This window comes from Camelus bactrianus, chromosome 7, assembly GCF_048773025.1.
Source record: "Camelus bactrianus isolate YW-2024 breed Bactrian camel chromosome 7, ASM4877302v1, whole genome shotgun sequence".
NCBI lineage: Eukaryota > Metazoa > Chordata > Mammalia > Artiodactyla > Camelidae > Camelus > Camelus bactrianus.
The window spans coordinates 28,391,561-28,403,589 of record NC_133545.1 but is presented as its reverse complement, the minus strand read 5'-3'; the positions used below and the strand labels follow the sequence as shown (position 1 = coordinate 28,403,589).

General features: G+C 37.1%; 2 protein-coding genes across 2 annotated transcripts in view; one reads left to right on the top strand and one right to left on the bottom strand.

Moving 5' to 3' along the window:
* The window catches only part of CTTNBP2 (cortactin binding protein 2), a 376,816-nt gene extending 375,755 nt beyond the window's left edge, over positions 1-1,061 (bottom strand). Inside the window, exon 1 of the mRNA XM_074367170.1 lies at positions 968-1,061. The gene's annotated coding sequence lies outside the window, so the exon portion shown is untranslated. The remainder of the gene's footprint in view (positions 1-967) is intronic.
* Positions 1,062-1,185: 124 nt separating this feature from the next.
* Positions 1,186-7,700, top strand: LSM8 (LSM8 homolog, U6 small nuclear RNA associated). Its single transcript, XM_010947614.3, has 4 exons — positions 1,186-1,301; positions 2,488-2,528; positions 4,440-4,567; positions 6,848-7,700. The coding sequence occupies exons 1-4, from the start codon at positions 1,271-1,273 to the stop codon at positions 6,936-6,938; spliced, it is 291 nt and encodes a 96-aa protein (XP_010945916.1). The 5' UTR covers positions 1,186-1,270; the 3' UTR covers positions 6,939-7,700.
* Positions 7,701-12,029: the final 4,329 nt, after the last annotated feature.

Below are 12,029 nucleotides of genomic sequence, written 5' to 3'. Positions count from 1 at the left end.
AGACAGGTCAGAGCTTAAGTTTCAGTATACAAGATACTAAATATCTGGGAGTGATCTGTAGGTAGTTTCATGGGTATGCTGTACTGAAAACAGAAACTTCACTTTTCAGAAGAAAACTGACAACATTGCAAAAGTTTTCAAACCCACAACTCTCCAGTTAAGAAATCACAAGTCTAACTGAAATTATAAGGCTATTTTGTAAAAAGGGAAACTACTCTCACTAGTATTTTGTATACAGATTCTTTCATAAATTCAAGTCCTTTGAAGTTAGGGTACCACAGTAAAATAAGAGTGAGGTTTTCTAGTAACAAATGGTAATAACCAAATGGGGTCTAAGGAAACAGGCCAGGAGGAGCTGATGTTACTGTTGCGAGGCCACCCTCACAATGTCGTTAGCATAGCAGGACTGGAACCCAGCCTGGTGCTTATCTAGAAGACTCTTCCTCAATCAGTCCTTTCCAGAGCGGTGCAGCCGGCCTGCCTTTTAGTTACTAATTTCACCGAGGGCAGGGAGGCCTTGGGGCGTGGTAGAAGGAAGACTGTTTTTCTAAGGGAGACTCACATACTTTTCCGTTTGCATTCAGTTTCTTAAATAAATGAGTAACAACGCCTCCGCGTTGGTGCACTTTCAGAGGGAAACGCAGACTAAGCGACCATGCCTTTTATTGCTGTGTTTTCCAGACATGTATACCACATGGTTACGTGTGCAACTTCGTCCTGGGCCATGTAGCTGCTAAAAGGTTAATTTTCGGCCCGTGGGGCAGAAAACCAGATTCCACCTCCCCGCGTCTACGTTTCATACCAGAACAGCGCTTATCTCGCTATTTCACTTGTGACGAAAACACCTATTCCGTTTTCTCCCGCCTTCCCTGTCTTTCCTCAACATTTCCCCGCTAAACAATTTCTGCCACAAACCCTTCCACTCCGCTAGGAAACCCGCTGGCCCACAGTCTCCCCACTACCCCACCTTCAGGAAGCTTCCTCCTCTCTTCCGCCTGGCGCTCGCTTTTGTCCCCCTCAGCTTCCGAGGTCACCGCCCAGAAAAACAGTGGAAACACACTGCGCACGCGTATTAAAACCGGCCCGCGCTTTGCCTCTCGGGTATGGTTGGCCGGGTTCTTTCAGTCTCTGATTCGCGGAGGCGGCCTGCGGTAACTCTCGCGGTATTTGCTACCGCCAATCAGCGGAAGCTGCCGCAGGTTCCTGGCGGGCCTTTTTGGCTCCTCTTGTCGCCGGCGCTGCTGTGTGGACAGCGGCCGGGCCGAGCATAATGACGTCCGCCTTGGAGAACTACATCAACCGTATCCTCTACCTGGCGCCGCGGGCATTAGCCCGGGCCGTGGCAAGGCCCGCGTCTGCACCGGAGAGGATTGATGCTGGAGAGGCCGGGGGTCGGGATCGGCGGGCGGTTGGGACGCCCGGCCACTGCGGAGGCCTGGGATGCGGGTGCGGGGTTTAACGACCTGGGACTCACCAGTCCCGCCTCCACGGCTGGGACCAGCAGCTTCTGCGGGCCCAAGGCGCCTTTTTTAACCCGGGGGGAAAAAAAAACCAAAACAGTATGATTATTCCGAACTTTTCCTTGTCTGTATGGAAACCAAGTATTGATTCATCCTTACTATTTCCCTAGGGCCTATACGTTCAGGTTTAGGAATATTTTAACAGTTTTACTAGCGGCGACAATGGTCTTGTAAATCCATGCATTTGTTTCATTCATAGACATTGTTCATTGTTTGAGGATAGCAAAAACTTTGCAGATGGTGCACAAATAGAATTTCTGCCCCTTTACCACTTGAAATCCCAACTTTGTTGATGGAATTAAATAATGCTTGCTGTTGTAATGGATCGTCCTGAGGGACAAATAACTTTAAAAAGTCCATGTGAAGTACCCTATACACCTGTTACCCTTTTAACGTCTCGGGACATAAATACTACATTGTACTCTCATGTACAAATTTGGGGCAAAAGTGAAATACTGAAGGCTTTTTAATGATGCAAGCATATTGGTACCTAGTGGAATTGATTATTGCTTCTTTCTCTTGAATTCCAAAAGCCTGGTCCTGGAAGATTGTGTCTTAACGTGCTTGAAATCAGTCAGCATTCATTAGTTTAACACTGATCCAATTTTCGTTTTACAGTTAAAGATACAGGTGTAAGAAAGGGGAAAATGTCTTGCTCAGTTGTCAGATTGGCAATATTCCCCAGTGAAAAAAGAGTACCAAACACCCCAGCTGTTTTGGAATAAGATACACTGATCATATACAGAAAGGGATGTTCTATTCCTATTTCTTTACGTTTTTAAATTGTGTAATTTTCACACACAAAAAATGAAGAGCATAAAGTTTTTATGTTGTAAATGTGGCTGTGTTGAAAAGCTGTATGTTTATTCTGTCACCTTTTCCCTAGTAATTTAAATCTTTTCCTTGCAAGATTTTAAGTTTTCAGTTTGCATTCCAAGAGAAATGCTTTCCTTGAGTCATTTATCAGGAACTGTTGCTGTTATTACTTCTGACGGGAGAATGATTGTGGTAAGTACTTGGCATATTCATTCTCTGTTTTCTAGCTGGTTTACTGGTTGTAAATTATTATGTAGAACCTCTGATCTCTAATGCCTAGGCACCACAGTACACCTGCATTGCAGTTTTATGATTCAGCTCTGTATCACTGTGATAAATAGCTGCCAATGCATTCTTTTTTTTATTAACAAACATTGAGTGTATGCTACATTCAAGGCTTCTAGAAGCTAGGATGAGTCTGCCTTCAGAGAGCTTCTAGTCTAGTCTGCAGATAGCTGCCTGTATTTTATATTCATCTTCTTTTTCCATTTTTTATTTCCTTCTGCATTCAATGCTCTGATATCCACTCTACATGAATCATATAATCTTTTTGAAGTTTTATGTCTGCCTCTTAGAAACTTTTTTATGATTTAGAGACTACATCCATAAAATAATGAATTTGGAAGGCTTTTATGGTGATAATCTTTGGATATTCTTGGGTTGGTATGATCTCTGTCTTCTGTAGAATAAATTATGATGAATGACTAAATTTACTTGTGCTGCTATCACAGTATCCCCTTTTAATTCCAGAAAAATCCTAGATTCTCTCCTTGACCTTGTTCCTTGATCTGAGGAATTTATCCCATGATTTTTGGCTTCTTAATTATTTATTTATAACTCATACTGTTGTTCACTGTCAAATAAGTTTTAAGGCTGCTAAACTTTCTCTATTTTCTATCTAATTCATATAATTTAATCTTTTATTTTCCCATTCTGCAGTTCTGTTTTTGGTTCTTTTCTGTTTAATCCTTTTGCTTTTTTTCAGTGGGTTGTTAAGTGACTATTACCAAACTGTCAGACTTTGCCATTTACTAAACATATCAGGTACCATGCACGTTACATGTGTTATGTCAGTTGATCTCAGTCCAACTCTGTGAAGGAGAATTAACCTTGTACTGTAGGTTAGGAACCAAGCTCAGAAAACGTGAGTCACCTTCCCAGAGTCGTGTGGACAATACACGGCAGAACCAAACTGGAATTTAAATTGGATTTGACTCCAAAGCTAATATTTCCTTCAAGTTCTGGAATGTTCTAATTGTTACAGTCACATTTGTACCTACTGTTACTGGGTTATTGGAAAGATTAAGTAAATCCACTTGAGGCCCATAGAACACTGTTTGGCAAATACCTCATTCAGCACTCATTAAGTCTTAGCTGTAACTACCAGTTGAAGTTTCTGTATACTTATGGGGCTGATTTGAATTTCTTTAAAGTGGTAGATTATATTTGCTTGTTCATAGTAGTATAAAACAGTAGTTCATTGGTCTGGCTTTGAAGCTAGCCTTTCATGGTTCAGATTCTAGCTCTGCTAATTTCTATCCATTAAACCTTGAGGGATTACCTCTCTGTGCCTCAGTTTTCTCTGATGTGGGAATATTTATGTATCTACCTTGAAGAGTGGAGTTTAATTGAGGTACTGTATGCAGCATGTTTAGCACAAGGTCTAGTACTGGTAGGTAATATGAAGTGATACTGTGACATTGCTGTAGCTGCTGTGTATAGGGATATTTCCCTTAAATTCCCCTTGTTTTAGTTTATATTTTTAAAATGTTAGCTCTTGGACTATTAGGCTTTTGTGCTACTTCCTTGGAAATAAACTAGTACATTGGTGTCCTTTGTAATTCTCAACAATTCTGCATGCTACTCAGAAGTGTGTTGTAGTTTTATTTTTTCCCCCCTTAAAAAACCAAGAGGTAAATTTTGTGCCCAAGAATACTGCTGCTCATAAAGAGGTATTTTGTTTTATAGTAGATATATAGATATAGATATATAGATATATATTTAAAATAGGTATTTCTTTTGGAGTACCTGGCAACTAAAATTGTGTATGCATTCAGATAAACCAGAATTATTTGTCTTTTTCTCTTAATGTTTTCTTTACAGGGAACACTGAAAGGTTTTGACCAGACCATTAATTTGATTTTGGATGAAAGCCATGAACGAGTGTTCAGCTCTTCACAGGGAGTAGAACAAGTGGTGCTAGGGTTATACATTGTAAGAGGAGATAATGTGTAAGTACAATGCTTCTTTTTTTAAGGCAAGTTAAATATACTACTCATGTACTACCTTGCTGTATGGAGAAGAGTTTTTTATCTACTGAGATTTGTCCATATTTCTAATAGAAGTAGCCTGGATAAGGTCCAGAAAGGGCTCTGCCTTAACACTCAATACTTCATTGGAGAGACTTCTTAAAATGTTCTTACAAAATAACCCTAATTTCAGAGGAACATAAATATACTTCTAGGGTTCAAGGCTAGGGTTTAAAATTGTCTTTGAAATCTCCCGTGTGAACAGTTCAAAATAATTAATGCTTTAAAACATAGCTGAATTCATTAACAAGTATTTATCCATTACTTATTTTTTCTTTTAATTTTTTAGTATAATTAGCACTTAAGATGTCCCGTGTTTATGTCATGGCCTCAGTTAATTTGGGACACATTGATATGGCAGTTCAAGAAGATATATTTTAGTGGCAGCAATTTAGGAAAAGTCTGCAATAGTGTAGAGCAATACTGTCCAGTAAAACTTTGGGGGATGATGGAAATGTTGTGTATCTGCGTTGTCTACTGTGGTAGGTACTAGCCATGTGTGTGGCTGTTGAGTACTTGACAGGTGGTTGGTGTGACTGAAGAACTGAATTTTAGGTTTTATTTAATTGTAATTAATTTTAATAGTCACCTGTGGCTAGCAGCTACTTTATTACACAGTGCAGTTACAGAGGCCAGAAGATTGTTGAATCAGTTTTCTAGGGAGTACTGTTTAGAATTAAAACACAGCTGAAAGGCAGCAAAAGATAATGTTGGCATCTCCGATTATTTTGTTGGACAAGTAGGGTATGGAAGATGGAGGAATACTTTAGTCATTTTAATTATCTGTCTTAAGAAAATCACTTTTAGATGGATAGCTTATTTGTTCTTTAATCAAAATCGGGGCTTTATAAAATATTCTAGAGAGATGACTTTTGGGTGAAGTGAGCTGTAAAGAATGAGAGGAAGGCAAAGCAGACCAGTTCCCCTGACCAGAACAACGCTGACTGTTTATACTGGGGTTCTGCCTAATAATTGATTTTAATTAAGATGCTTTCTCCTACTTTAATTGAAATAAAACATTTTTTTGAACTTCAATTTTAAAGAATTGAAAACATTGCTGTAGACCCAGTGGTATGCTGGAGCCAGCTTATACTGGTTCATAGAAGCAGATTTTTATATTTTGGGGTATTTTGCAAACTGGTTGATTGATGTCTTGTTGGTAGCTTGAAACTAGCCATAGTGGGAGTATTTACACTGTGGATATCAGTCAACACTGCAAATCAGCCTCCCCATTTTTCTTTGGAGAGCTGGTTTTAAAATATTTACCAGCACTCCACTGTCTTCCATAAGGATTTTAAATGATACTATTTTTAAGGATGGAATTGAGATCTTTGATTTGTTTCATATTGAGAAAACTTAATATATTCCCCTAGGGTTTTGTGCTTCCCATTTATTAGCGAACTGAAAACTTCATATAGTTTAAAGCAAAATCAGGCAAATTCCGTATTACAAGTATTTGTCTGTAGGATTTACTATCATTAAAACACAACAAATTTACACAACCAGTTTTTTACGGAATAATGCTTTATACAAGTCCCGTGGTCTGGATGTAGCAATGGCTACATCCAGCTGGAGGCCATGGCTTGGTTACCTGGTATTCCATGGTATTAATGAAACTGATGTTATAGGTGTTATGTTAATGTCGAATCAAGGAAAAGTTTGCTGGCTTTAACCCTAGCCAATCATATCAAAAACTCATTTGTGAGATACCTAAGTATCTATGATTATCTTTGTGTATGAAGAACTGTACTTCTTTTTGGTATTGTATTTAAGTTGAGTAAACTGAGAAATCAGGAAAAGGAAACTAGTAGATATTATATATACCATTGATGGATTTAATTCATTGAAGTTACTCAAATAATACACTTTTACTTGCTTATTTAGTAGTGATTTTGTGACTTCCCCACTCCCTCGCCCCCCAGCCCCAGTGAAGCTTTGGGTTTTGTACCATATCTATCCCTACGTGTCTTTTTCCTTTAAAGACTCGTGATCCAGTAACGCTATATGCAGTCTGTCCTTTAATATTTGTTCCTGTAACAATGTTGTCTTCAAATTATTTCTTGAGTTTTGTGACTCAAACGTGCAATTCACTACAGTATGAAAATGTTTTTCACCTTAAGCAGTTCTTTTTACTATCTTTTCTCAGTTTTAGTCAGAAATGAGATTGTTTTAACTTTTTTTTTTTCCCTTAAATAATTACAGTGCAGTCATTGGAGAAATTGATGAAGAGACAGATTCTGCACTTGATTTGGGGAATATACGAGCAGAACCTCTGAACTCTGTAGCACACTGAGGGAAAAAACTACATACATTGGACATCTGTAAATCTTTGTACAGAAACTGACTATTCTGAGGATGATGTGCTGAATTTTTATCAATGTGTAATTGTGGATTTTGACTCCATATTGATTCATTGTAATATGATATGTAAATTAAAATATTTCTACACTTTCTTGAAAAAACTTTTTTTAAAAATCGTAAGATTAGTGGCTTGGTTTTATTTTTCTATTAAATAGTGTAAAATCTAATCATTATTTTGAGAACTTTTAGAAAGGATATTCTGGTATTTTAATGTTTATGGAAAACTAGTTGAAAAGAGAAATTCATGTGCTCTATAGATTAAGCATACAAATACCATTTGTAGTACAGGATACAAATGTTTCTTTGCCTGATTTTTAAGAAAGTCACAGGAAGGTAAGTCTTGTCTTCTGCAATTATCTGACCCATCCCCATTTATCACACTGCCCTGCTGGTTGCCCCCTAGCACTTTGGAAGTGCAGGTAAAAGTGTGTTTGGTTGAGAAAAGGAAACATGCTAACAAAGTTGTACGTTATCTGAAAAAAAATGTTTCCATATGTAGTCCTATAAGCCATCTGAGCTTTTAATTTTAAGAATTGGGGAACTTCTAGTATTAAAGGGGTTTTGTGTTGTTTATAAATGTGAGTAAATACACCTTAAGTCTATATGGAGGCAGTGCTCGCTATTGTCAACAACTTTCCATGACTCCCTATTTCCATAAACCTGATTTCAAAAGAAGTAAACATGTTTTCTCTGAGCATGTCTGGCCTATTCTTTGGTTGATTATTTGAGTGAATCAATTAAGTAATTAATGTCCCTCATCTACAAATAGGCTGTTTTCTAAAACTCCTTTATACAGTTCATTTTTATACTTTTAAAAGAATCCATAGAAACAATGTTATAAGTAGTGTTCAGATATCCAGGCTAGTCCCTAGAACTTAAAATCAAGTCAGGTAGGCCAAAGTGTGTAACTTTGTGGTAAGAATAGAAAAATATTTACATTCTATAGTTTCTTTTTCTTTTCTTTTAATGAAAGTGTTTAAAATAGGAGTTGGCAAGCTTTTTTTTGTAAAGATGCAGTTAGTAAATATTTTAAGCTTTGAGGGCCATATGGTCTGTCACAGCTACTCAACTCTTGTTATAGCATGGAAACAGCCATAGATAATATGTAAATGAATAGTCGTGGCTGTGTCCCAATAAAACTTCATTTATAATCACAGGTGGCAGGCTAGATTTGGCCAGCAGGCCGTAGTTTGCTGACCCTTGGCTTAAACAACACAAGCTCAACAGGAAGAGATGACAGCTAATTTGTATAAATTCTGAAAAGGGATTCTGGAATGGATCCTTTCAGAGTTTAAAGGTGAATTTCATTGTATATTTTAATATTGAAAACTACTTATTAGACATGGTAGTTTTTTGGTTCACAAAACATTTTCCAGAGGAAAATATCTTTCTTTACATTTTCACAGAAACAGGACTTGTAAGGAGAGAATTGTTGAGACAGTTTTCTTCCTTGGTCATCAAGAACCATCAACCAGAATAACTTGGTTGATGTTCTGATGTTCAGGGCTGTCTGGAGGATTAGAGGAAGGTTAGCCAGTACTGGCTATTTATAAAAACTTGGCTTTTGTAGTATAAGGTTTTATAATCAATTTAGTAATAAAATGAAAATAATGCAAAGTGGGTAAAGCAAACAGACTACTTTAATCAGGCACTGTAAACCGAATGTTCTATATAAATAAATGATGGTATTTTAAGTTGGTAAACTAATTCCAAAAATCAAATAAGGAATACAAGTCATTCAGTTGCTAAGTATAAATAATGTCCAGTCAGATGTTTCTCAACACGCTTACCCTAACGCAAATTACATATTAAGCAGTAAACAAACCACAGTCCCTCTCCTTCATAGTAATGAGTTTTCTAATATGATGTATCCTTTTGAAATCTTCTAAAATTCCTAATAAAGGTATATTTTCCTGACTGATGCCAGAAAAAACATTCCCAAAATATGAACTGGCTGTCTTTATTAATGATTTGTAGGGGAAATGAATGAAAATACACCAAGTAGTATATGCAATTCTTTATTCCTGAGTGCACATGGTAGGCTCTTTATGCTTGTAACCAATTCAAATTGGATTTCATTTTGCATGAGCCTTGTAAGGGAGCCACATCTCCAAGTGGCAACTTGATTAATATGCACCATCAAGTCTTTTATATTCTTTAATGAGACTTATTCTGTAATCAGTTTCTTATTTATAAAAAGGCTCAAGTCAGTTTTAACCTGTAATTACCTCTGCTTTATAACTCAGACACTAAGCCCAGCTTAACAACGAATCAGAGAAATTCCTGGCAAGATATTTTCACTAAAGTTTTTTGTAATGGACAATTATCTGCAAAAAGGACTCATTTCTTTTTAACTGAAAAGATACTAACAGTTTAAAACATAGATAATCTTATTAATGTCTGCTTTACTTAATACCTGTTTAACACCTTTATAAAGTCATTCTGAATTTTTAACCTAATGTGAAATGAGTACAATAAAAACAACTTTTAAATAATATTTGATACAAAGGTAAGCTATCCATGTCAGCATTTTTCTCAGCTGTGTAACACAAAAGATTAACCATGTGGATGAGAAAGTATACAGTCCCTTCATAATGGCACGTGAACCTACTTGTATAGGAGCCATGGTTAAAAAGCAACTCTTAACTGGCAAGATAGTGTATTCTGGGCCTTCACCTTCAAAATTAGTAGGGAGCACTTAGTGCATATCATGTCCCAGGCAGGATGCCAAGTGCTTATAGTACTGATCATTTTACATATGGGGAAACTGAGGCTCAACAAGGTTAAGTGTCTTACAGGAGGTCGTGCTTGTGGGCAACAGGGCTCTAATTCAGCCAGGTCTTTGTACTCCTTATATAAGACTGCCTATCAGCAGAAAGTATAACTTCAAAATCTCTGCTGACAAATATCTATCAGAAGCCTGGTTGAAGGAAATACTTAGACAGCTAAGGCAGTTCCCAAAGTTGTGTTGTGGACCATTTTCATTTGGTTACCTGAGATGCTCTGAATAGTCCTGGGCCATGGTTCAGTAGATCTGAATTGTGGTTCAGCAGATCTGCAATGGGCCAAAAGAAATACACACTAAATAGCTAAGTAAGGAAAGTGTGGTGGAACTATTAAAAAAGACCTAGCACTGGTCATATGCCTGGATGAGTTCCTAGTTCTGTCTCAGAATCCTGACCTCTAAGAGAAGATAATACCTGTCTTCCAGGGTTGGGACAAGTGAGCTCAGACTGCATTTAAAACAGCTGGTGTGATTGTGGACTCTAACAGTACACAGCTATCTTAGGTATTCAAAGGCCAGTGTGGAAAAGTTACAAATGTGGGTCTTGTCACCTTAGTTTTTCAGAGTCCCACTTGCTATCATTATCTCTGTAAGAGTTTGTAATATATAAATCTTCATTCGTCTCTGTAGTGGGGAACCTGGGACATGAGGACAGTTGGTCTTTGTGAATCAGTGCTGCCTCCTAGTGATCACTGCTTCCTTTTCTATGTGTCTACAAACAAAAAAATAGATTTTGGAGTTTTGTCAGGGACACCTGTCAAGCCATTAATGCATGGGAGATAATGTGCTTGAAGCTGTGGCTATACCAGGAAACTATATTAACAAGTCTCTTGTCTTTGTGAAGCTTATATCTGTCTACGTAGCAAGTCAACCAAATCACCTTGACTCAAAAATTTACTGTCCAAGGTTACGAGTTATTTCATCAAATTCTTTCAGTACTCTAGGGTAATATGGGGCTTGGATTCATTTAAAGTGACCAGAAACTATCTTTTTAAGTGAATGTAATTCATGTTAGTAATTTTCCCAATCTTTTTTGGTTGTTGTTCTAGGATTGAAGACTGTGTAGGTTGCATAACACTTAAGGATAAAGGCAAAATAGGGCTTGGCCAGCAGACTTCTCTCATTAGTTAAGACTGTACCATCTGTTGCCTAAACTATCATCCCTTTGGTGAATGGAGGAGCAGAGAACTATTCTTTAAGCCATCTTTGAGATCTCTTCTTAGGTTTAGCATTAAAATTTTTTTAAACATCTAATTTTTGTATTATAATTTTTGTTTTACCCCTTTACTTCCATCTTTTTTGTACATGTTTCTTTTTTAAACCCCCTTTTATTTTGTAAGTGTATTACTTGTCAAGAGTGACGCAGGTCAAGTATTGGTAAAACTAGGAGCAGAGTCTCTCCTGTTATCTCTACTCTGGTGTTGTTTCAGCTATGAAATGGCTTCTACTTGTTTCCCGTTAGGGTAATTTTCAATTCTACTGTAAACATTTTGTTTTCAGTTTGCTTTTCCCCATATACTGGCTTTACAAATACCGCATAATGAAAATAGTACCAAATTGTTACTGCATGTGAAATATATTAAAAGGGAAAGAATCCAGGAGCAAGGGTCAGGGGTGAAAGACATTTCAGGGGATACAACACATTCTGTCATGCATGAAAAGTGTGTGTGTGTGTGTGTGTGTGTTGGGGTTGCAGACAGGCAGAAAAATAAGATGTTCCTATTTGATGTCTGAAAATATGCACAAAAATATCTTATGTTTCATGTACTTTGCCTCATATGAGGAAAATTATAGATTATAATAAGTTGTCTCTACAAAGAGGAAAACAAACATCAAAGTTGCCAGAGAGTGCTACAATATGGTTAATATAACATTTTAAAATAAATGATCTGTAAGAGGTCGTAATGATAGCTAAATTTTTAAAAATTTTTATTTATCTTAAAAGGTAAAATTGTATTTTAAAAAAAGTGTTTAGATCTCTCAACCTGACTTGGATAAACTTTATTTAATTATGCAGAAATGGGTCAAAGACACTTCAGACACATAGGAAGTATCATTTTTAGGAATTTTTATATTAGAGTCAGGTGAGGCCAGTGTAGCATGGCAGTGAAGGAAGTCAGACTTAGCTTGCAATTTAAACAAATGAATCTTCCCATGTTTGGTTGCTCCAATGAAAATGAGACAACCCTCCTTGGGTTGCTGTGAAGATTAAGATAACAAGCACTTAGAACACTGCTT